General features: G+C 43.1%; 1 protein-coding gene across 1 annotated transcript; it reads left to right on the top strand.

Annotated features, from left to right (window-relative positions):
* Positions 1-1,774: 1,774 nt before the first annotated feature.
* mpl (MPL proto-oncogene, thrombopoietin receptor) lies at positions 1,775-25,551 on the top strand. The gene is made up of 12 exons (XM_055641501.1): positions 1,775-2,226; positions 6,000-6,126; positions 7,705-7,883; positions 8,875-9,032; positions 10,631-10,790; positions 11,085-11,193; positions 13,854-14,029; positions 14,785-14,933; positions 17,051-17,210; positions 20,602-20,692; positions 23,449-23,536; positions 24,523-25,551. Exons 1-12 carry the CDS (start codon positions 2,127-2,129, stop codon positions 25,123-25,125), a joined length of 2,100 nt encoding a protein of 699 aa, XP_055497476.1. The 5' UTR covers positions 1,775-2,126; the 3' UTR covers positions 25,126-25,551.

Below are 25,551 nucleotides of genomic sequence, written 5' to 3' on the forward strand. Positions count from 1 at the left end.
TCGTACATTTTTCCCTGATGGGAGAGGGGAGAAGAGGGAATGGCTAGGGTGCGACCCGTCCTTGATTATGATGCTGGCCTCGCCAAGGCAGCAGGAGGTGTAAAGGGATTCCCATGAGCCGGTAGGATGTTACAGTTTCTGAAGGAGGCTTTGACAATGGTCTTGAATTATTTTCTCCTGTCCACTTCTATCTCCTGCCGTGACAGAGCTCAGAGTGGAGAGCTTGCTTTGTATCTTCCGTTTGAACCAGCATCTGCAGTTCCTTCCTGCACATTTTGTCTGCTCCACAGCAAAATCTCGTCAAGGTATGCCCACTTTGAAAGAGTTCTCCTCCTCTCTCCGACGATAGTTCTGCAACATCCTCTCTCGCTGCTATCTCTCCACATCATCGTCTATATCTCTTGTTTCCCTTTCCCGTGACTTTCAGTCTGAAGAAGGGTCTCGACCCGAAACGTCACCCATTCCTTCTCTCTAGAGATGCTGCTTGCCCCGCTGAGTTACTTCAGATTTTTGTGTCTATCTTTAGGAATCTGGTGTCGGCCGGGCATCGGTGTACAAGATGCAACCTGCCCAGTAGAGCCAGATGAGTGTAAATACAGTCGAATCGTAGTCTGTGTAGCTTCCCAGTCCAGTTCTTTCTTGCACGCTCCTGCAATTTTGCTGCCAGCATCAATCCTCTCCCTCATAACACTGATGTTTACGAAACACAGAACATTCAGCTCTCTTCACCCAGCCACACTAAATCACCAATTCCAGGGTAATAATTATCATATTTGAAGCTGCCCACCAACTTGCAGCTGAATTGAAACAGGGGTGATCATAAAGTCATAAGGAATAGGAGTAGAATTAGGCCATTCAACCAATCTACTCCACCATTCAATCATGCCTGATCTATCTCTCCGTCCTCACCCCATTCTCCTGCCTTCTCCCCACAACCCGTCACACCTGTACTCATCAAGAATCTATCCATCTCTGCCTTAAAAATATCCACTGGCTTGGCCTCTCCAGCCTTCTGTGGCAAAGAATTCCACAGATTCACCACCCTCTGACTAAAGACATTTCACCTCATCTCCTACATAAAAGAACGTCCATTAAATTCTGAGGCTATGACCTCTGGTCCTAGACTCTCCCACTAATGTCCCCATTGGCCTAACAACAGCAGGCTCCCTCAATCGGCAAAGGGTTTCTATGATTCCCTGAGCTGATGACGGGAACGTGAGGCATATGTCATCAAGGTCTTAATGTTGTGGTTTGAAATGTTTACCTTTGCTATTTACATCTCCAGGCACACCTTAGTTAGAAACTAGACAGCTAAGTATTGGGATAACAGACTACACAGATCACATAATTTGGCCTGGTGAGTGTATACATGAACATATATAAGCCTTGATATTTACCAAGGAGCATTCTCTCAAAGACCTTCCCTATGTTCATGGCATTTATAAAATATGAAGCGCAGGATCAGCTTATATGTTATATTTTCATTCATGTAGATGAACCCTTCAGTCCTGAGTCAACCCTGTCAGTCCAATCTCCCTACTAATTTGCCAGTTTTCTTTAATTTTTTTTTACATGCCAAATGACATCCCCCCCCCCCCCCCCCAATTTTCCTGTCACTCGCGTAAATGAGTAATTTACAGAAACAAATTAACCTACTAAACAGCACAATTTTGTGAATGTGGGAGGAAACCAGAGCACTCAGGGTAAATCCATGCAGCCTTAGCAGAAAACATACAAACTCCACTTTGGAGGTCAGGCATGATCCTCGGCTGCTGGTATAAAGAAGTGGTAGTGGCATTACCTGCTGACGAATTGCAGCGTCCTTTCAGATATAGTGTTCCTACTCTAAAGCATAAGGATTATTTCTTGGCCCTGCACTGTCCCTGGTAGAGGAATGGGTTTTGAGCTGTTCATGGCTGAGTGATCATCTCTTGTTCCGCCCCATGAATCTGTGGAATGGGTCTTAATGAAGGTCTGGACCCACCCTGCACTGCAAACCCGCCTAGAAGTTTGTTAATTTCCTGAGGATGTGTCTGTTCTTAGTTCATCTTGTGAACTCCTTCTGTGCTGAGTCAGTCAAACACCAACAGTGGAGATTCAGGAATGGCTTTTGAATTGTGAAAGAAATGGGTCGCTGTACAATAAGGCTACTGTTTGTGGTGTGTACACACTTAGGTACCTTTGCCTTTATCTCAGGTGTGGAGAATTGGACATTTCTGCAGGAAGGTAAGCTGAATGACAACTTGTTAAATGTTTGAATGCATATTAGGCATCTGCAAAGGATTTGCATCTTGGCAACAAACCACTATAAGGTTTTGCCATAAAGTTTCCGTTCAAACCACAAGAAAGAACTAAATTTGTTACTAGTCAGTTTCGTTCCGCTGTAAATCTTTTAAAACTATTAATGTTTCTCACATACGTTATTTGCAGTGAAAACATCTGAAAAAAATACTTTAAACCATAAAATATTGTTTAGACTGATATCCAAACTGACAACAAAGACATTTAAAAAGATGCATTTTATATAGAGTTTATAATACAGGTACTATAATATCTATTCTTAACAAAATAGTTTGATGCTTCAAGGTGCACCAGTGCCAAATAAGACTCTGTCTTTAAAATGAGCAAATAAACCAAGTTCCTTGTCCATTGGACTAATTAGATCCTGAGACATGACAAATTGCAGGTGAATTATTCACAGTATCCTGGTCAACATTTAAACTTTAATCAAGATCAATTAAACAAATAGATTATCTGGTTTTTAACACATTCCACACTGGGATTTGCTGTTTATAAAATATATGCCAGCATATTTTCTAAATTATAACATTGAAACTGTTTAAATTGGTAGTAAAATGAATTTGGATATCCTAAGGTCAGGACAAACACAATAGGTATAACTCTTAACTAACATGTTAACTAACAAATGTTTACTTTAAATCATGTCAAACTGTACAGGCCAATAATTGATTAATTGATACTTTATTATCACACGTGACGTGTCACAGTGAAACTCTTTGTTTAGCATGCCATACACAAGGTATGCAAAGAGTCGCCACGTATAGGGTGCCGACACGGTTATAAAGTATTCAATGTAATGATGTTCAGTGTAAAGTGTTCAGTGATGCCACCTCCCCCCCCCCCTCTTCCCCTCAAACCCAGTCCCCTTTGTTCTCAGCGGCATAATAATTGTAACATCTTATGTCCAATAGTATATTTATTTTAAATGATTCTGAATATGCTTCAATTACTAATGGTCTCTTTTAATTTACACAAGGTTGGTTCCCTTTGCAGGGAGACAAGATTTAAAAACCTTAAATAATGTGGATAAGATAAATCCAGAACTTTTACCATATAACCAAATAACCATATAACAATTGCAGCACGGAAACAGGCCATCTCGGCCCTTCTAGACCGTGCCTTTTATCAGAAATTGAACTTGATAAGCCAGAAATTGAACCATTGAACTTTTATCAGAAATATTGCATCGAAGGACATAAATAGAATGTATGAACATTGTTTACAATAATCCATTAATTTGAGAATCGGAAATAGTCTTTAATGAAACTTCTTCAGAACATTAATTTTCTCAAGTTGGTGCCTCGTGGCGTTTTGTTACAAGTAAAACAAATAAGTTATGCTATTCAAATGCAAACGCAGCCCATTGTGTTCCCAGAATTTTTCCTAATTGGGAAGTGTTGACTTTTCTACAATGTTGGCCAATCTTCTATCAAATTTACGGCAACAATTAAGAGAATGTTGGTGGGTTAGGTGCCCTAAGTATGCACCTCACTACATCTGGGATGGATATTTGGGAATAGAGGGAGAATTGGTTACAGTGCAAATATGGCAAGAATTAAGGGAATTGAGAACTATAGGACATAGGTTTATGGTGAGGGGCAACTTTTTTTACACAAAGGGTGGTGGGTGTATGGAGTGGGTGGAACGAGCTGCCAGAGGAGTTAGTAGAGGCAGGCACTATTGAAACCTTTAAGAAGAATTTAGACAGTTACATGAATAGGAAAGGTTTGGAGGGATATGGGCCGAACACAGGATGGTGGAACTAGTGTGGATATGGCATGTTGGTTGGCGTGGGCAAGTTGAGCCGAAGGGGCTGTTTCCATGCTGTATGACTTTATGAATGAGATTGCCCTGTAAACCAGTATAGATTCAATGACTGAATCATGCAGAAATTCAGTGAAAAAAAATCAGCTGGGTTATAAAACTTGCAACTAATCTGATCCGAAGTTAAACACAAAGTGCTGGAGTAACTCACCAGGTCAGACAACCATCTGTGGAGGTATCTTGGTCAGCATGGACAAGTTGGGCTGAAGGGCCTGGGTCTTCGTGCTGTATGACTCTATGAATGTATCTTTATGATGTTATCTCAACCCTTCAGATTTCCAAAAGGCAAATTAAGCTAAGTCTGCCCCATAATGTCCCAGAGGTAGTGAGTCCCAATTAGTTGCCCTTTTCTTATCTCTAACAGCAGATAAGGTCTGGCACGGTGGCGCAGTGTTAGACTTGCTGCCTTGCAGCGCCAGAGACCCGGGTTCAATCCTGACTATGGTTGCTGTCCGTACGGGAATTGTACATTTCCCCCATGACCACACAGGTTTTCTCCAGATGCTCCAGTTTCCTCTCACACTCCAAAGACGTACAGGTTTGTAGGTTAATTAGGTTATGGAAAACTGTAAATTGTCCTTAGAGTGTGTAGGATAGTGCTAGTGTACGAGGATCGCTGGTCAGCAGAGACCCGGCAGTCGAAGGGCCTGTTTCTGCGCTGTATCTCTAAACTAAACTAAAAGCATTGTTCCCATGTATTAGCCTGCTGACGTAACATTGTTATTTATTTTAGATTGTATTGTATTGTATTGTATTCAATTTATTGTTATTATCTCATATTAGAGACAACAAAATGATATTGTTCTTTTAGATAATACTAGACTAAGTGTGACCCGTTGGGTCCCGTCCCCTCAACGCACGGTTGCAGGGGGGGTGGGCGGCCTGCGGCGTCACACACACTAACCACCCCCCCCACCCACACACACTACCACCCCCCACCCCCCACCCCACACCCCCCCCACCACAACACACTAACCACCCACCCCACACACACACACACACCACTAAACCCCCACACACACACCTAACCACCACACACACACACTAACCACCCCCCCCACCCACACACACTAACCAACCACACACCCCACCCCACACACACACACTAACCACCCCCCCACACACACACTAACCACCCCACACACACACACACTAACCACCCCTCACACACACACACTAACCATATTATACCACCCCCTCACACACACACTAACCACCCCCATTATTATATTAATGTTATTAATTCGCTCCTTTTACCCCATCCCCTGCCCTATCCACTCACGCATAGCCCCTAACTTGGCGCGGCTATATAGGGAGAAGGAGGGGGTAGAGAGAGCGGGGGCAGAGGCAGACAGAGAGCAGAGGCAGAGGGCAGAAGCAGAGGGCAGAGGACAGAGGGCAGAGGGCAAAGGCAGAGGAGCAGAGGGCAGGGACAGAGGGCAGGGGCTGAGGGCAGAGGACAGAGGCAGTGGGTAGAGGCAGAGGAGCCCAGCAGCCGAGCGAGCTAGACGAGTCATTTGAATAACCGGGAGGGGGGGGGGGGGGGGGGGGGGACGTCCCCCGTAGCGCGTGGAAGAAGGGCGCACGGAGAAGACCCATTGTGACGTCATCAGCGAAAGGCAGTGGTTTTTAAATTCAAAGTTCTGTCAGATTTTTGAACATTTTCAGTAATAACTTGAGAAATAAAGCCTGAAATTATCAGATAAGGTGATTTTGGACTCCACTGGAAAAATCTCTACCGGAATATGTAAACATTTTACTGCGAAGATGTGATTACACACAAACACATAAATACACATCCAAGATCAGAGTTTTATAATTATAGAGATATGTGACAATATGAATGCATAATCTGTTTTATTGGTTACCCACAGGCACTTCATCACCTCTGTCACAAGATGAAGAATTGAAATGTTTTACTCGGATGTTAGATGATCTGACCTGTTTCTGGGATGACAACGAGGAAACAAATGACACTTACACGTTCTACTTTAGCACTGAGTATATCATTACATTTATACGTAACTGTGCATTGTGTTGCCAGGGATATCACTGTGTGATGTTGCTGAGTGAATCGTAGATTACATTAAGGGCACAGATGACCAGTCCTTTCATGGTCAGCACAGTCACACAGCTGGTAGAGCTGCTGCCTCACAGCACCAGAGACCCTGCTTCACTCCTAACCTCGGGTGCTGTCTGTGTGGAGTTTGCATGTTCTCCCTATGACCGTGCCGGTTTCCTCCAGGTGCTCCAGTTTACACACACATCCCAAAACAAAGTACGGATTTGTAGGTTAATTGGCTGCTGTAAATTGCACCATGTGTGTGCATGAGAGAGTGGGATAACGTAGAACTTTGTGTGAGCGAGTGATCGGTGGTCGGCATGGACCCGGTGGGCTGAAGGGCCCGTTTCTATGCTTTGTCTCTAAACCAAATTAGATTCGCCTGCTCCATTTGGCAGCCGGCACAGTTAAGGGCCTGTCCCACATCCACGACCTAATTCACGACCTTTGCCGAGTTTGCCCTGGAATTCATACTCGCAGCATGGTCGTCACGAGGTTGTAGGAGGTCGTAGGTAGGTCGTGGCAGGCTGTGATGCTAGTCGTAGGTATTCGTGGCATCAAATAGGTTGGGACGTTTTTTCTACCATGATGAAAAAATGTCCACGAGAAAAATTAGGTCGTGAAAGTGGGACAGGCCCTTTACAGTAGGGATCACACCACTGTATTTTGCTCTTTAATTGTAACATTATCTGTATTGATGATCGGTGGAATCTTACTGATCAGATTTTGCTGGTTGATTATCCCTCAGCTTTGTGTTCGGTGTAATTGCAAAACTTCAGAGAAAATATCCAGCTTTAACCATGTTTTGCACATAACAGGATAATTAAGAACTGGTGCAGCAATCTGTCTTTAGAAACCTATCAGTCGTATCTTTGAATGCAAAGGTATAAAAAATTTGATAGACCTGAAATAGAAAATCCTGACATGAAACACAAAAATCCACCAAATTACCGTGATATATGCAGGGGTACGAGGTGTATTTTGACAGAACATCGCATAGGGCAATTTGGATTTTGTTTCATAGTTTAAAATGATAACGTCAAATGAAGATAAGATTATTGTCACATGTATAGTGAGGTACAGGTATAATGAAAATCTTGCTTGCAGCAGTATCACAGGCTATAGATTCAGACAACACACAAAAACACACATTATACAAGACAGTGCAAAAAAAAGACTGCAAAAACAATACATTAATGCAAAATAACAATCAGAAAAACGGTAGATCATTGAATCAAAGCAGATGATTCAGTGGAATTAGGCAAGGTATAGAATAGTGATATGATATCACCTGTTTTAAACTATTTCTCAACTACAATAATAGTGATCCCAAATGAGTTCGTTTTCTTGCAAGCGTAAGGGAGCGTTGTCTGTAATGTTTATATTCTCAAACTTGTCAAAATATGTATCATTGAATGAATACAGTTGGTCTCTCTTTGAGATGGGAGTGAGATTTTACTTCTGTAATCTGATAAAGTTCCCCCAAATGTCACTCTGATTATTTTTTTCTCTTGCAGACAAAGAATGCAGCAGCAATGTCACACAACCTCGTACAGGATCCTCCAGAGTACAATGCGACATGTTTGTGCTATCCCGGTAGAGGATATTGTGCTCTTTCAGCCACTTAACATTGAAGTAATTGAATCATTTTCCAATGTATCGAAAATCAGTCAATATGTATCAATTGAATCAGTAGGTGAGTGACAGTTCATCCCATACTAATTTTTCACCCACAGCCGATAGTTTGCATCTGAACTGAGAGTAGTGAATTGTCTATGGCACAAATCGTAAACTTAAAAAATTATGCTTATTTTCTCTTTCCCAAGTTTACGATCTCTTTAGTCTCATAAAATTAGCCAAATGAATAGTCAATAGTCAATAGCGCTTTATTTGTCGCAGAAATTGCACAGTGAAATTATTTTTGCATATATTACACATGCGGTTGCCGACAGTATTGGCGCCATTATCCAAAGTCCAAAGTCCAATCGGCCCACACGCTCAGAGAACTGGAGCAGTTTCCGCAAACCTAGTATCCGTCTACTCGCCGAGGCCAGCTTTCCTTATGTCCCGGGGGCACCTGTAGGTGCTGGAGGCATTAGTCAGGTTCACCCCGCTAACGTTCCTTGCCCCTCGCATCCGACTTCACCAACTCCCTCCCGGTTACGCCGTCCACGGAGCCTCCGGGCAAGGTCCCACCAACCGCGAGCTTTCGGGGGGGAGGGGGTTCCTAGTCCCGCCGGAGACCGCAATGGGCAAACTGGGCCTACCCCAGGGCAGCTGTGGCTACAGAAGTAGCTCACCACCACCGAGTGTGACTGAGGAGTGAATGAATAGTGCGATGTAAAGCGCCTTGAATATCTAGAAAGGCACTATATAAATCCCATCCATTATTATTATTATTACCGGGAGGGTCCTCCGAGGTTTATCCGTGGAGGGAGAGTCGGGCCTACGTCCCGGCCCGTTGCTTCAATGTGAGTCCGAAGATGGGTCCTGGTCCAAAACATCCCCTATTCATGTCTTCTAGAGATGACGGCTGGCCCATTGAGTTAGTCCAGCACTTGTTATTTTGTTTAGCCAAACACGATCTTCCTTATCAGCCTTCCATAACATCGCTTTTCTTGGGGAAATTGTGTTAGGTTGAGTAACTTCCAATTGCTTCAGAAATCTTCTTTATTCTCTGCTTCCAGTTCTCCTGGATCCACCTTCCAACATCTCAGTGCATTTAAATGGCAATCCACACGAACTCCGCATTGGCTGGGTCCCACCAAGAAATCCCGACATCAATGAATTTCTAATATATGAGATTAGCTACTGGAAGGACAAATCCAGCCCTGCTTCAGCAAAGGTGAGGTAGATTTTACAATATGGAGGACATTCACTCATTACGGTGTGCAACGTGGCATCTGAAACAAAAGCCACGGCAGTGTTGGCAATCATGCCAAACAATTGTTCCTGCAGCTAGCTGTGAATTACGCGTAGCTTAGTTAACATATGTTTAACACATACTAAAAAAAACAACAAAGAAGGAAGGGACGAGACAGACTGTTGGCCAGGCAGCCATTGCTGGAGCTACCCGGTGGACTACCCGACCCGAAACGTCACCCTTTACTTCTCCCCAGAGATGCTGCCTGTCCTGCTGAGTTACTCCAGCTTTTTGTGTCATCTTGGTTCTATTTCGCAGTTGAAAAATGAATAGTCTTATTTGTCATCACTGCTTGAAGCACCCAACTCTTTAATGAAGAAAATATTAAAGTATTATAAACTCTTGATAACATTGATCTTTGTAAATGTCTTTGTTGTGTGTATGTGCGTGCGTGCATGAGTGTGCATGTTCAGGGGTGTACACATGTTCAGGGATTGTACAGTGTTTATGAGTGTATGTGCTGTATGTACGTATGCATGTGTGTGTGTTTAAGTGTGTATGGCGGAGAGGGTAGGTTATGGTGTATACAGCGGGGCAGATCAGTTTCAGTCTTGTATTGGTCTAAGACGGAGCTTAGAGCAAAGGCTAAGCAAAATATGATATATTTGAAAATACAGGCACCTTGTGTTGTATGAGTGTTTGATTTATTTATTTTTGAAAATCCACATGTTCCTTTAACACCAAAGCCTGACACGTGTTGGTATATTCGGAATAACATGCTCAAATTTACTGCTGACATAGTCATATAAATGTTTAATATACGCATTTTTAAATTGCAAGCCACTTTTCATGCACTTAACCCCCGCATAAAACGCAAGGTGCCTATACATAGATTTTAAAATGCACCATTTAATTTCATGAAGCATTGGAGAATTCATAATAGTTCATCAAGGTTTTGGTGATTTCAACCAACTCCCTTAAACCATTGCAACATCCCACAACAATGGTACTAGTGTTGTAAAACCTGATTCTTCTCCTCCTCCTCCTCCATTCCCTTAACAGACGGCACAGTGGTGCAGCGGTAGAGTTGCTGCCTTACACCCCAGGTTCAATCCTGACTACAGGTGCAGTCTGTAAAAAGTTTGTACATCGTGTGGGCTATCTCCTGGTGCTCCAGCTTCCTCCGACATTCCAACGACGTGAAGGTTTGCAGGTTAATTGGTTTCCGTTAATTGCCCCAAATGTGCAAGGATGCGGAACAGGGATAACCAAACTAGTGTATGGGCCATTGTTGGTCAGCGTGGACTTGGTGGACCGATGGGCCTGTTTCCACGCTGTATCTCCAAACTAAACTAAACTGAACAGTCTGAAGAAGGGTTTCGGCCCGAAACGTTGCCTATTTCCTTCGCTCCATAGATGCTGCCGCACCCGTTGAGTTTCTCCAGCAATTTTGTCTACCCTAAACTAAACGGAACCTTTGTCCTGTGATGGAGCAGAGCTTGATCCAAGTGGGTTGGGTTTAAAGTCAAGTTATCACTTCCCCGGTGCCCATTTAATAACAATTACATTTCTTCTTTCAGAGTGTGACTGTCGGTATCAAACAGCATCATGATCTTCGAGATCTAAAGGCTGGAATTAGGTACATGGTACGCCTACGCACCAAACCCGATGGCATTTCATTTGATGGCTTCTGGAGTGCTTGGTCCGAAACAGCATCAGCTGTAACTCCCTTTTCCTCAGGTGATTTTAAACCGAATAACAGTCAGCCGTTAACTCATTGTTATAACTCCAAACACAGCTTTAAAACTGACGAACAGACTTGTTCATGAAAAGCTACAGTATTTCCAAGAGGGAACACTCACATATTGTATGACTAAAATAATTGCCATTATGGCTTCGTATTAGATATTAGCCTTCAGTGTAAAATGTAAATTATTTCAAGCTAACTTGTGAAAGAGTTACAAATGCTTTTTCCGTACATCGTGCTATCTGTCTGGCCGGTAACTGGGAGTTTCTTTTCTCATTGCATACCAGATGAGATAAATCTTCGCTGTTCCAGCCCTGACCTCCAATACATAATCTGCCAGTGGAAAGTGAACAAAACAGAGGCCGGTACTCAGTATCGTCTCTACTATCAAACAAGGTAATTGTGATTATCAAATGCAAAACATTGATGAGGGATGGAGGAGAGGGTTGTGAATTGGGGAGGGGAGGGGGGGGGGGGGGGGGGGGGGGGGGGGATAGGATTTGAAGGATTGTTGGGTGCAAGGTAGAAGAAGATTTGCTCGAGTAAAAAAATTATAACCCAATACGACCACGAAGTTCAAGTTCAAGTGAGTTTATTGTCATGTGTCCCTGATAGGACAATGAAATTCTTAAGCACACAGAACATAGTAGGCATTTACTACAAAAACAGATAAATGTGTCCATATACTATAATATAAATATATACACACACATGAATAAATAAAATGATAAAGTGCAAATAACAGATAATTGGTTATTAATAATCAAAGTTTTGTCCGAGCCAGGTTTAATAGCCTGATGGCTGTTGGGTAGTAGCTATTCCTGAACCTGGTTGTTGCAGTCTTCAGGCTCCTGTACCTTCTACCTGAAGGCAGCAGGGAGATGAGTGTGTGGCCAGGATGGTGTGGGTCTTTGATGATACTGCTAGCCTTTTCGAGGCAGCGACTGCGATAAATCCCCTCGATGGAAGGGAGGTCAGTGCTGATGATGGACTGGGCAGTGTTTACTACTTTTTGTAGTCTTTTCCTCTCCAGGGCGCTCAAGTTGCCGTACCAAGCCACGATGCAACCGGTCAGCATGCTCTCTACTGTGCACCTGTAGAAGTTAGAGAGAGTCCTCCTTGATAAACCGACTCTCCATAGTCTTCTCAGGAAGTAGAGGCGCTGATGAGCTTTCTTGATGATTGCATTAGTGTTCTTGGACCAGGAAAGATCTTCAGAGATGTGCACGCCCAGGAATTTGAAGCTCTTGACCCTTTCAACCATTGATATAAACGGGGCTGTGGATCCCCATCCTACTCCTTCCAAAGTCCACAATCAGTTCCTTGGTTTTGCTGGTATTGAGGGCCAGGTTATTGTGCTGGCACCATATGGACAGTCGTTCAATCCAAACCTGACACAAGCCCAAGTATTTGTAAGTTTTTCATTACCTAACGTAACCTGAATCATTTGCAGAAGAGCAAAAAAAATTGTTATGTGGCACAAAGATTGTATGGATCATGAGTCAAAGAGTCATACAGCATGGAAACAGGCCCTTACGTCCAATTTGCCCATGACGACCATGGTGTGCCATCTATACTAGTCCCACCTGACCATGTTTGGCCCATATCAGTCTAAACCTCTCCTGTCCATGTACCTGTCCAAATGTTTTTTAAATATTGTTACAGTACATTATAATGTCATTATATGAATAAAGGACAAATGCCATCCTACAAAGCCAATCATCCCAAACTGGATAAAACTATTGAGCTAGCCCAACCTGACCACCTAACCTATCCTGTCATATCCTGATACACAAACAATTGAAAGCAATTAGGCACCAGCTGGAATGCTGGAACATGTTTACCTTCTTCTCGGCCACCATTCAATAAGATCATGACTGATCTATAGACCTTAGACTGTAGAGATACAGCGTGGAAACAGGCCCTTCGGCCCACCAGATCCGCACCAACCAGTAATCACCCCTACATTCTGGGGACAATTTACAATTTTACAGAAGTCAATTAACCTACAAACCTGTACATCCTTGAAGTGTGGGAGGAAATATGGGAGCACCCAGAAAAAAACCCATGCCGTTACAAGGAGCATGTACAAACCTCCAGCTGGCTTTCTCAGTCATTTCAAAAGGGACTTTAAGGAATTAGAATATCCAGTTTAAATCTTCACCATTTGAACTGCAGGCCACAACATGTATGGGGCTGCACTTTAGGTCAACAATGTGGAAAATGTGGCAAATGTTCGTGATCAGTCACACTGTGGTCAGTAAAGAACACCATGTTTCGTCTCAACGATAGGACGTTCTCTTTATAGTCACCAGCAGGTGGGCTTGCAGGGTATGAATACATATTTTATGCTCAGACACTAAGCTCGCATATCTCCAAATTGGAGAAGAGCACAAGGGCGGCACAGTGGCGCAGGGGTAGAGTTGCCGCCTTACAGCACTTGTAGCGCTGGAGACCCGGGTTCCATCCCGACTATGGGTGCTGTCTGTACGGAGTTTGTACGTTCTCCCTGTGACCGCGTAGGTTTTCTCCAAGATCTTTGGTTTCCTCCCACACTCCAAAGACGTACTGTACGTAGACGTATGTAGGTTCATTGGCTTGATATATGTGTAAATTGTCCCTAGTGTGTGTAGGAGAGTGTTAATGTGCAGGGATCGCTGGTCGGCACGGACTTGGTGGGCTGAAGGGCCTGTTTCCACGCTGTATCTCTAAAACTAAGAACTAAAAAAAGCACAATGGCAAATAAAAGTTCAACCATAATATACCAGAATGCCATGAAAAAGACTGAGAAGAATATCATGAGTGTATTATAGAAATGGTTATGCAAATTCTGCATCTTTTCACCTAGATAATGGGCTTTATTTCCATTTTCTAATGTACATGTCCAATTATCAATTAATTACTTGTATTTGTAACAATTTGTAATGTTTCCTATGTTACAATTCACAAATTAAATGAGAGAATGATGCAGACTAGAAGAGTGGTCGCACTCGCTAACTTTCTCAAAGATTCAATTTCCAGGAATTAATTTAGCCGATTATTTATTTTTCTGACAGGCAGGTGGAGTGGAAAATATGCAGTAACCAAAGAAACACAACTACTGGCGATGATATCACCTACCATTGTACAATTGCAACATCAGAAGTTAATAAGACTGTTGTTATAATCAACGCATCCTATCCACATCACATACAGACATTTTATAAAAAACCTTTCAGGACTGAAAATATTGGTAAGTAAGAGAGGATTAGTTACCATAGATACATTGCTTTATGTAGACACACCTGTCTACACTACACATAATTACAATCATTCTGTGATGTCTCTGTTGTTAGAAACTTCTCACCCCCTGCCAGAAAACATGTATGCCAATGAAATAGAGTAAGCTTGCTTCTGGAACACACCCAATGTTTTTTCAGCAAAAATAAAGAGCTTGACTCATTTCAGATGCTGCCTGACCCACCGAGAGACTTCAGCAGTTTGTCTTTTTCATTTGTAGTACCTTTCATGAGTGTAGGACATTCTAAAGCCCTTTCCAGTCCATTTACTCTCATAGGGTAGGAACTGTAGTAATCAGTTTGCACACAGGGAAATCACTTTAGAGTTTACTTTAGAGATACTGCGTGGAAACAGGCCTTTCGACCCACCAAATCCGTGCCGTACACTAGCACTATCCTACACACGAAAGACAATTTACAGAAGTCAATTAACCTACAAGCATGTACGCCTTTGGAGTGTGGGGGAAACTGGAGCACCCGGAGAATACCCAGGTGGGTCACAGGGAGAACACACAAACTGTACAGACAGCACCCAAGGTCAGGATTGATCCCGTGATCTCTGGAGCTGTAGAGCAGCATCTCTACTGCTGTGCCACTGTGCCACCCCTTACGTAGTGACAAATTTTGCAATTCACTTATTGCTTCTTGATAAAAGCTTCCTTCTTGGCAATACAATAAAACCCAAATATATCCTGTTCTTTTACTTCAGTCCGTCCTGATCCCCCGAGAATTGTGAAGATTGATATCAACACCACCGGTGGGAAACTACGTCTCTTTTGGGAACCACCAATTAAGAAGTTGCAGAATCAAATGGTTTATCAGATCAGATATTCTGAGGAAAATGGCACAGGGTGGAAGGTGAGTGGATCATTTTCCAGGTAACATTTCACTTCCTTCACCTGTTTTTAATGGGCTGTTAGGCATAGAGTTGTGAATTGTAGAATTAGGACCTACAGTCCTATTCGTCCATGCTGAGCAAGATGCCCCATCTACGCTAGTCCCGTTGATCATTAACAGGATCAATGTAGGATTACTAGATTTAGTTTAGTTTTGTTTAGTTTAGAGATACATTGCGGAAATAGGCCCTTCGGCACGCCGAGTCTACGCCAACCAGCGATCCCAACACACTAACGCTATCCTACACTGGGGACAATTTACAATTTATACCAAAGCCAAACTCCATACAGACAGTACTCATATTCAGGATCGAACCCGGGTCTCTGGCGCTGTAAGGCAGCAACTCTATTGTTGAGCCACCATGCCGCCCTTAACAATAGCAAATAGTCCAGTGGCACTTGAAGAGAATAGGCATCCAACCAGTAAGTTTCATCACTTTGTACTCCCTAGTATTCTGAAAACTGGGATGCTGGAGGGCCCAATCTCAAAATAAAATGTGGGAATAGATTATTTTAAGTCCCATGAAAGTAGTGCCTGATGCCCTTGCAATTTTGGAAAATATCTATTGGACATTGTAGAACATAGTGCTAAAAATTGATTTAGGATCACAGGGATATGGGCCAAGTGGGACGTGTAGATAGGACATCTTGGTCGACATCTTGGTTGGAACGTTGGTCCAGAGGGCCATTTTCATCTGTATGATTCTATGACTCGATGAATTGGGGGACTTAAATTGTAGTAGCTCCATCACAAACCTGAGGAGTGCGCTGATGAGCACTATTTCCAGCACTGACCTTTTCAGTTTCCAACACAGCAGTTAATTAGTCATTTTGAACAAAGGTCCCAACCAGAAACGTGGTAGGCCCATTTTCCTCCACAGATGTTGCCTGTCTCACTAAGATCCTGTAGCTTTTCGTATTTTGCTCAAGATTCTAAGAACTGCAGTCTCCTGTGTCTCCACAATGGTAAATAGGATGCAAGATGATGCCACCTTGCTGCAGTAACGACAAGACAAATATTTTGAAAAGGAGAAAGGAACAAAGCAAAAAATATTGTTAAAAAAGAACGTGCTTGAAGTGCTCAGCAAGACAAGCAGCATTTGTGGAAAGAGAACAAATTTACCATTGAACTTTCATCACGACTGAAGTAAGAAATAAAACACGTTTTAAGTTGCAGAGAATGTGCTGAAAGTCAGGTAGAACAAAAAGGCACTTGAGAATATAGACCAGGAGCAGCTGAGATACTCAAACAGTGATGGGGCTGACTGAGATACAGAGATATAAAACTTTAGACTTTAGACATAAAGTGCGGAAACAAGCCCTTCGACCCATGAGTCCCCGCAGACCAGCAATCACCCCGTATATTAGCACTATTCTGATTGAACTGACAAGCAACTGGAAGGTCAATGAATTGAGTAATAATGAGAGGGAATGTAGTCAAGATAGTGTACAATTTTGTGGACTCAAGAAACTGTAGATGCTGGTTTATTGAAAAAGGCACCAAGTGCTGGAGTAACTCAGTGGGTCAGGAAACATCTCTGGAGAACATGGATAACTAGGTGTGGGAGGCACAGTGGTGCAGCAGTAGAGGTACTGCCTTACAGCACCAGAGACCTGGGTTTGGTCCTGACTATGGGTGCTGTCTGCATGGAGTTTGTACATTCTCCTTGTGACCATGTGGGGTTTCTCCGGGTGCTCCGGTTTCCTCCCACACTCCAAAGACGTGCGGGTTTGTATGTTAATTGGCTTCTGTAAATTGTCCCTAATGTGTAGGTTAGATCAGGTGTACGGTGATCGTTGGTCAGCGTGGACTCGGTGGGCTGAAGCGCCTGTTTCCATGCTGTATCTCTCAAATTAAACTAAACTAAAATTAAACAAGGTTTGAAGAAGGATCCCGACCTGCAACATCGCCTATCCATATTCTCCAGAGATGCTGGCAGCCCTCTGATGTACTCCAGCACTTTGTGTTTTTTTTTTGTATTACGTCAGTGGATCACACTCAACCTTATGATCAACATAGGCAGGGAAACTAAAGATTAGTTTGGACCAGGCGCAAAATTTCATGAAATTCTTTTTCAGACACTACATATCCAAAAGCCATTGCACAGCGAGCTGTTGGATCTACCCCATGGCAAAACCTATTATATGCAACTCAGAGCCAAACCCAATGGACTAATTTACAGAGGATACTGGAGCAGTTGGTCGGACATTTTCACCGCAACCATTCCAGGCTCGATTGGTAAGTGTGATTGTTGTTCATTACAGTATTGCTGGCAATGTTGTTGACTCTGTTGGGCTGGATTGTCCTGGACCTAAACCCCACACCAGGACACAGGGTCCAACGTAAGGGGCATTCTGTAAGCATTTTTCTTTAATGCTCTTACAGTAAATGATATGCCTCTCTTCAGGTTCAAGTAGTTGAAAGTTTGTTACCCAGGCACCAAAACCACAGAGATAAGTACAATTCTACAATAAATTAATCTAATCCAATTTCTTGCAAACCCAGGTGACCAGACTCAATCCTGAAGATGTTTGACATCTGCCCCCATCATGAGTGAATGGTTTTACGAGGATGTTGTCAGGACTTGAGGACCTGAGCTATAAGGAGAGGTTGAGCAGGCTAGAACTTTATTCCTTGGAGCGCAGGAGGATGAGGCGTGATCTTCTAGAGGTGTATATGATCATGAGAGGAAAAGACAGGGTAAATGCACAGTCTTTTACCCAGGGTAGAGAATCAAGAACCAGAGGATATAAGTTTAAGGTGAGGGAGGGGGGGAAAGGTTTAATAGGAACCTCAGGTAAACCTTTTTACACTAAGGGTGGAAGGTATATATGGAATGGGCTACCAGAGGAGGTAGTTGAGGCAGGTACACTGCAGATACTGTTTAAGAAACATAACGACAGGCACATGGATATGAAAAGTTTGAAGAGATATGGGCCAAATGCAGGCCGGTGGGACGAGTGTAGATGGGGCATGTTGGTCAGAATGGGCGAATTACTACGAAGGTCTGTTTCCACGCTGTATGACTATGACACTATGAGTGCTTTCACACACACACCGTGTTAAAGTGAACCTGTATATTCACACCTATTCTAGCTTGGCAAGGTCTCAGGAGGTGAATTCCAATGAGATCTTCGACTCAAAGTTAAAAATATATTGAGCAACAAATATAAAAGAGGCATATTTTCATGTCTCATGCGGAAAAGATTGTTCAGAGCTGTGATTGAGTCAAAGGCTCTTGAACTTTTTTAATCTCTTTGAAAGGGACTTTAAAAGACTACTGAGAATAGATGAATAAGTTAATAAATGTAAATAAAAACATTTAAAAATACCTCCAAAATGCCGCAAAAACATTAAAAGAAGATAACACAGAAGATTATTTACCATTTTTCACAGGGTTAGTGACTTCTGTTTTAGTGACTGAGTTGCTGTTCATACTGTTCCGTTGTCTGGTATGAAGCTAGCTGAGATCTGGATGTGATGTGCACTGTCCTCTCTCTCCAGTATATTAGCGCACCACTGCTGGTTTCAGTGGTCGAACAGGAGCTCATGTGCATTGATATTGTGCGGGTTTGCAGCATTTCAGCCAAACTTTCAGGGAAGTCCAGCGTGTGCTGAGGCCTAAAGGGCCGGTCCCACCAGCATGCGACTGCATGCGGCGAGCGCGACCTAACATGGTCGCTTGAGCCGTACGGCCTCGCGGGGCCGGTCCCACTTCGATCGCCGGAGTCGTATGGAGTTGTGCGGGGCTGGTCCCGACATCGCGCGGGGCTCTGAAAAACTGACACTGTCTAAAAATTCCCGCGCGGCAACGGCCTGTCGGCCCACAGCCGCGTTGAAGCCGTACGCAGCGCCACGACGAGCGTACACAGTGTCTTGATGGCGTAAGCCTAGCACGTGGCGTTGCGCGATGACGTCACTGCCCGGCGTGCCGTTGCGTGATGACGTAACCGCCCGACGTCCAAATTCAGTCGGCCCATCTCCTGCCCAGCTGATTGGTGAGTATGATGTCGGAACCAGCTCCAGACGGCTCCGCGGTTGGAAGTGGGACCGGCCCCACGAGGCCGTACGCCTCAAGCCACCACGTTTGGTCGCGCTCGACGCATGCAGTCGCATGCTGGTGGGACAGGCCCTTAAACAGTTGATAGCCAAGGCTTTCAACCTGGAGGTGATAATCTGCCTCTCCTCACACTGAAGATAAATCACTAGAGTATCAGCACACTGGGGATAGTGAGTGTCACTAAATGCAGTACTGATTGGTAGATCATGTCAATTAATATGTATTCCAAGCAACCAGCAACAAAGGTCACACGTGACAGCATTCCACTTTTAACTGTGCACAAGCTGTTATATAAATTAATTACCTGCGGGTTTGTAGGCTAATTTGCCTCAGTAAATTGTCCCTAGTGTGTAGGGAGTGGGGATGGAAGAAAATGTGAGAAAACATAGAATTAGTATGACTGGGTGATTGATGGTCGGCGTAGACTCGGTGGGCCAAAGGATTTATTTCCATGTTATATCTCTAAACTAAACTAAGTTAATCAGAGTGAGTATGTGGCCCCCAGCTACCATGAGACCATTCTCAACGGTAAACAGATGGAGAGGGTTCCTGTTGGCGTATTCACAGGTTACATAAATAAACCTATGCACAGGATTTTGATAAGACTTTCCAACCCGCAGTTAAAGCAACTAAGTTACTATGTTCAACCCATCATAGCACGTAGATCATATCCCTTTACTTTGTTATTCAAAGAAAAACTGACTTTAAATTAAACCTTCAAGTTAACACATCAGTGATTAGTTAATTTGTTCTATGTACCTTCGTTATCTCTCGTTTCTCTCACCCCTGACACTTAGTTTGAAGAAGGGTCTCAACGCAAAACATCACCTATTCCTTTTCTCCAGAGATACTGCCTGACCTGCTGAGTTACTCCAGCCTTTTGTATCCATCTTCAGAGATTAGCTAATCAACTGAAACAAGGTGGCATGCAATGAATGTTAAAGGTACAATAGCAATGCAGCTGTACACTCTGCCAGTGTCAAGTTTAACACACTTTCCTCCACCAAGTACAGTCAAAAACAAATTACTTATCAGTCCTGTTTTTGTTGTATCTGATAAATTTGAGCCTAGAACGGTTTCAGCATATGTTAGTGAATAGTATTGAGTTGAGTTTAGTCTGAAGAAGGGTCTCGACCCGAAACGGCGCCCATACCTTCTCTCCAGAGGTGCTGCCTCACCCGCTGAATTACCCCAGCATTTTGGGTCTACCTTTGAGTTTAATTTATTGTCAAGTGTACCGAGGTACAGTGAAAAACTTATGTTGAGGGTTAACCAGTCAGCGGAAACCCAATGCATGATTACAACCGAGCCATCCACAGTGTACAGATACATGATGGTAAGAAATGCAAGATGGCAAGAGTTGGAGTAGGAATTTGAAAGGGTGGAGCGATTGTAATGTGTGGTTGCAGATCCACTTCTGCGACTAGCACACAAAGAGTCGCCTGGGGCACCGTCTTAGATCTTTTTCACTGAATTTCAAAATATTTTTTTGCAAGAAGCTCTGTTTTGCATCTGGTTCTGTATGAATGCAAATAAGCTCTGTCTAATATAACACTCTTTCTCTGACAGGTCCAATGGCAGTCACTCTTGTTGTTGGTGCGGCGCTTCTGTTGGCAATCGCACTTTTCGTGTCCCATCTCCTCTTTCCTAATATATACAGGTATCTGCCAAGACATTTTCATGCAAATCTTAATCAGCCTCTCCAGAACATGGTTGTGTTCTGCATGTATAGAAGATAGATAAAGCAATCTCATATTGGATAGAGTGGATGTGGAGAGGATGTTTCCACTAGTGGGAGAGTCTAGGACTAGAGGTCTTAGCTTCGGAATTAAAGGATCGTCTTTTAGGAAGGAGATGAGGAGAAAGTAGACAAAAGTGCTGGAGAAACTCAGCGGGTGCAGCAGCATCTAAGGAGCGAAGGAAATAGGCAACGTTTCGGGCCGAAACCCTTCTTTAGACTGATGAGGAGGAGGAGAAATTTCTTTAGTCAGAGGGTGGTGAATCTGTGTAATTCTTTGTCACAGAAGGCTGCAGTGGTCAAGTCAGTGGATATTTTTAAGGCAGAGATAGATAGGTACTTGATTAGTGCGGGTGTCAGAGGTTATAAGGAGAAGGCGGGAGAATGGGGTTAGGAGGGAGATATAGATCAGCCATGATTGATTGGTGGAGCAGACTTGATGGGCCGAATGGCCTAATTTACTCCTATTCCTTATTATATTATGACCTTATATTTGCTGTATCTCTGAGAGATACAGCACGGAAACAGGCCCTTCACCCACCAAGTTGTGCCGACCAGTGATTCCCATTACACTAGCACACATTACACACAAGGGACAATTTACAGTTTTTACAGAAACTAATTAACCTACAAACCTGTATGTCTTTGGACTGTGGGACGAAATTGGAGCACCCAGGGGAAATCCATGTGGTGAAGGGGAGAATGTACAAACTCTGTACAGACAGACCCCGTAGTCAGGATCGAACCTGGGTCTTTGGCAACAACTCTACCGCTGCACCCATCGTGCCAAATCCACGTTGCAAACTGTAAATGGCGAATGAGTTAACGCATTCAACGCTATGCAAATCGTATTAATTAATCTCTAATCCGGGCAATTAGCTTAATAAAAGCTTAATAACTGGAGGTCAGATTTGAAAATGCAGTTAAGAATGAAATGAGTAATGAAATGTGCATGACAGGATGTGGCATAGAAACAAAGAAAATAGGTGCAGGAGTAGGCCATTCGGCCCTTCGACCCTGCACCGCCATTCAATATGATCATGGCTGATCATCCAACTCAGCATCCTGTACCTGCCTTCTCTCCATACACCCTGATCCCTTTAGCCACAAGGGCCACATCTATCTCCCTCTTAAATATAGCCAATGAACTGGCCTCAACTACCTTCTGTGGCAGAGAATTCCAGAAATTCACCACTCTCTGTGTGAAAAATGTTTTCCTCATCTCGGTCCTAAAAGATTTCCCCCGTATCCTTAAACTGTGACCCCTTGTTCTGGACTTCTCCAACATCGGGAACAATCTTCCTGCATCTAGCCTGTCCAACCCCTTAAGAATTTTGTAAGTTTCTATAAGATCCCCCCTCAATCTTCTAAATTCTAGCGAGTACAAACCGAGTCTATCCAGTCTTTCTTCATATGAAAGTCCTGACATCCCAGGAATCAGTCTGGTGAATCTTCTCTGTACTCCCTCTACGGCAAGAATGTCTTTCCTCAGATTATGAGACCAAAACTGTACACAATATTCCAGGTGTGGTCTCACCAAGACCCTGTACAACTGTAGATGAACCTCCCTGCTCCTATACTCAAATCCTTTTGCTATGAATGCTAACATACCATTCGCCTTCTTCACTGCCTGCTGCACCTGCATGCCTACTTTTAATGACTGGTGTACCATGACACCCAGGTCTTGTTGCATCTCCCCTTTTCCTAATCGGCCACCATTCAGATAATAGTCTACTTTCCTGTTTTTGCCACCAAAGTGGATAACCTTACATTTATCCACATTATATTGCTTCTGCCATGCATTTGCCCACTCACCCAGCCTATCCAAGTCACCTTGCAGCCACCTAGCACCCTCCTCACAGCTAACACTGCCCCCCAGCTTCGTGTCATCCGCAAACTTGGAAATGTTGCATTCAATTCCCTTGTCCAAATCATTAATATATATCGTAAATAGCTGGGGTCCCAGCACTGAGCCTTGCGGTACCCCACTAGTCACTGCCTGCCATTGTGAAAAGGACCCGTTTACTCCTACTCTTTGCTTCCTGCCTGCCAGCCAGTTCTCTATCCACATCAATACTGAACCCCCAATACCGTGTGCTTTAAGTTTGTATACTAATTTCTTAAAGCACATGGTATTGGGGGTTCAGTATTGCAAATCACCGCACTGAAAGGTAACCTAGACCATGATTGCATCTTACTGAGAAGGATCCCGACCCAAAACGTTGCCTATCCGTGTTCTCCAGAGATGCTGTCTGACCTGTTGACTTACTCCGCCACTTTGTGTCTTTCTTTGAGAGATGTTCTTGTAACTTTCAAAAAATGTTACAGCTTTGAGTAATGTAACAAAAAGAATGTCAGAATGGAGCCTAGTCCTATTCAGGAATCTTAGGACAAGGCAAGTGTCATAACAATCAGAAAGCAATCATTCTGGGTCTGTTATTTAAACACCATTTAAAACACATTTGGAAAGCTTCATAGATGGGACAGGTTTAGAGGGATAAGCACCAGGCACGAGCAAATGGGACTCGCTTGGATGTGGCAAGATGGTTGGCATGGAGCAGTTGGGCCGAAGAGCCCGTTTCTGTGCTTTATCACTCAATGACTTGATCATTTATGCTGATGCTGTTGTATCTTTAACCATGCTAACATTTTTTCATGATGGTGACCTTCATTTCCAGTAATATGAAGAAAATACTGTGGCCACAGATTCCAAACCTGGAAAAGCTCCTGGAAGCATATCTCACTGATTTCCAGAAGTACCCCCAAGTAAGATGGTAACTTAGTAATATTAATAATTGAGACACATCAAACTCACTTTTGAGCTTGGAATAAAAATATTTGGCAACTTGTGGTACAATTTGAACTTACATTCACAATGCATGGACAACGGTGAATTACTAGAGAAGATGTGAAGTGGTTTCCCTCTATTAAAACAAAAAGCATGATATTGTATTGCAAGAGGATTTCTTTGTTGCAACAAAATATGATTACTTTGTATAAATAAATTACACTGACAGAGTGGTAAAACTGACAATGGGAAAGACACATGGTCCAACTGATAAACACCATAGAATTGTGGTGAAATAGCAGGTTCTGAGCATAAGGTAGTGAACGAGGCATTTAATATAGTTGGTTTAAAAGGGCAAGGCATTGTTCAAGAGAAATCACACTTGGAGAAATGTGTTCACTTTTAATCACTCCGCTATAGGGATGATGCTTTTGGCTGAAAAGGGAGCAGAGATTTATGAGGATGGTTGCCAGGACTTGAGCTCCAGAGCAAAAGGGAGAGGTTGAGTAGGCTACGACATTATTCCTTGGAGGCTGAGTGGTGATCTTATATAGATGCATAAAATCATGAAGTTAATAGATAGGGAATCAAGACCAGAGTGCATTGGTTTAAAGTCAGAAGGCAAAGATTTAATAGGAACCTGATGGGAATTTTTTTCACACAGAGGGTAATGGGAGTATGCAATGAATTGCCAGATGAAATAGTTGAGGCAGATACAATAGCAACATAGAAAGCACATTTGTACAGTTGCTTGGATAGAAGAATATGGTTTTGAGCAATATAGGGCAAATGCGGGCAAATGGGATCAGCTTAGATGGGGCATCCTGGTTAGCATGGACTAATTGGGCGAAAGGGGTCGGTTCCCATGCAGTGTGACTCTTTAACAAGTTCAATTGATTCAATGTGTGGAAAATCTACAGGGAAATCACAATAATGAAAAATTACAATCTTGTAATGTTCCCAGCCTTCGCAACCCACCTTTGACAAACCTGTTGATGATGAGCCTCTCCCTTCGATTGTGGAAATCATTTCCGAAAGAATTGGGAATGATGGCAAGACATACGTGGAAAAGCAAGAGGACACTTGCCCGAACCGTCGCTCCAGTGAATCCTCCATCACCAAGCTGCCGGGAGGGGAGTCTGATGGTGAAGCTGAACAATCCAACCACAGCAATCAGAACTATATACTTTTGGATCTGCAAGACTCATCGTCTCTTCCTCAGGAAGACACAAGTTTTCACAAGAAGGACAAAACCAGTTCACCTCCTGACTCTCAGTCCCAATGGTGCTCTCCTGACCCCGACACAAAGAGTCCTAAAGGACAAGTCAGCTGGAATAAGCAGCTCTCTTCATTGCAACCAGTTAATGCCACCGGCCTCAAGCAACATCAGCCAGCACCATTGGTCAGCTACGATGAGGTGCTCCAGCTCTTGGCCCGCTTGCATTTCCCAGTGCCGTTTGATTATCGATCAATGAATGCCACAGACATTTCAAATCATTCGTACCTCCTGCTTTCCGATTTGGAACCAAATATCTTCACCCAACAGTATCCTCTGATCAAAGACTAAACATATCCAGTGGCAGGAAAGCAATATAATGAAGCATTGGTGGTGAAAACCATCAGATAACGCACATTTCTCTTTCTTCCTTGTTTTCTGTTTCAATAGAATTCCCATTTTGTTCCCACAATGTTGTATCAAGCACTGCTCATTTACAGATGTCTCTATAGGAACCATTATTCACTATAACAGGATTCACAATGGCAGTTTAGCAATCTGGGCAGGAAGTACCAATGTAACATTTATGAATGATTTTAGTTCCATGATTAATATTTATGTAACACATTTCACTGATATACATTATAAACACTGCAGTGGATTCAGTAGTTAATGTATTGTTATTGTGCAGCTGTGTGATGAACTGATTTGAAGCAATATTAATCATGTAAATATTATTTTGTCTTCTATGCTGGAATTATTTTGAAAAAAAAAGAA

This window comes from Leucoraja erinacea, chromosome 10, assembly GCF_028641065.1.
Source record: "Leucoraja erinacea ecotype New England chromosome 10, Leri_hhj_1, whole genome shotgun sequence".
Taxonomy (NCBI): Eukaryota; Metazoa; Chordata; class Chondrichthyes; order Rajiformes; family Rajidae; genus Leucoraja; species Leucoraja erinaceus.

Excerpts from the sequence above, each read along its gene's own strand:
- mpl (XM_055641501.1), top strand. The coding sequence starts at position 2,127 with ATGGGTCGCTGTACAATAAGGCTACTGTTTGTGGTGTGTACACACTTA. Across the intron at positions 14,030-14,784 it reads TTTCAGGACTGAAAATATTG|TCCGTCCTGATCCCCCGAGA; the intron begins GTAAGTAAGAGA and ends CTTTTACTTCAG. Across the intron at positions 17,211-20,601 it reads AACCATTCCAGGCTCGATTG|GTCCAATGGCAGTCACTCTT; the intron begins GTAAGTGTGATT and ends TTTCTCTGACAG.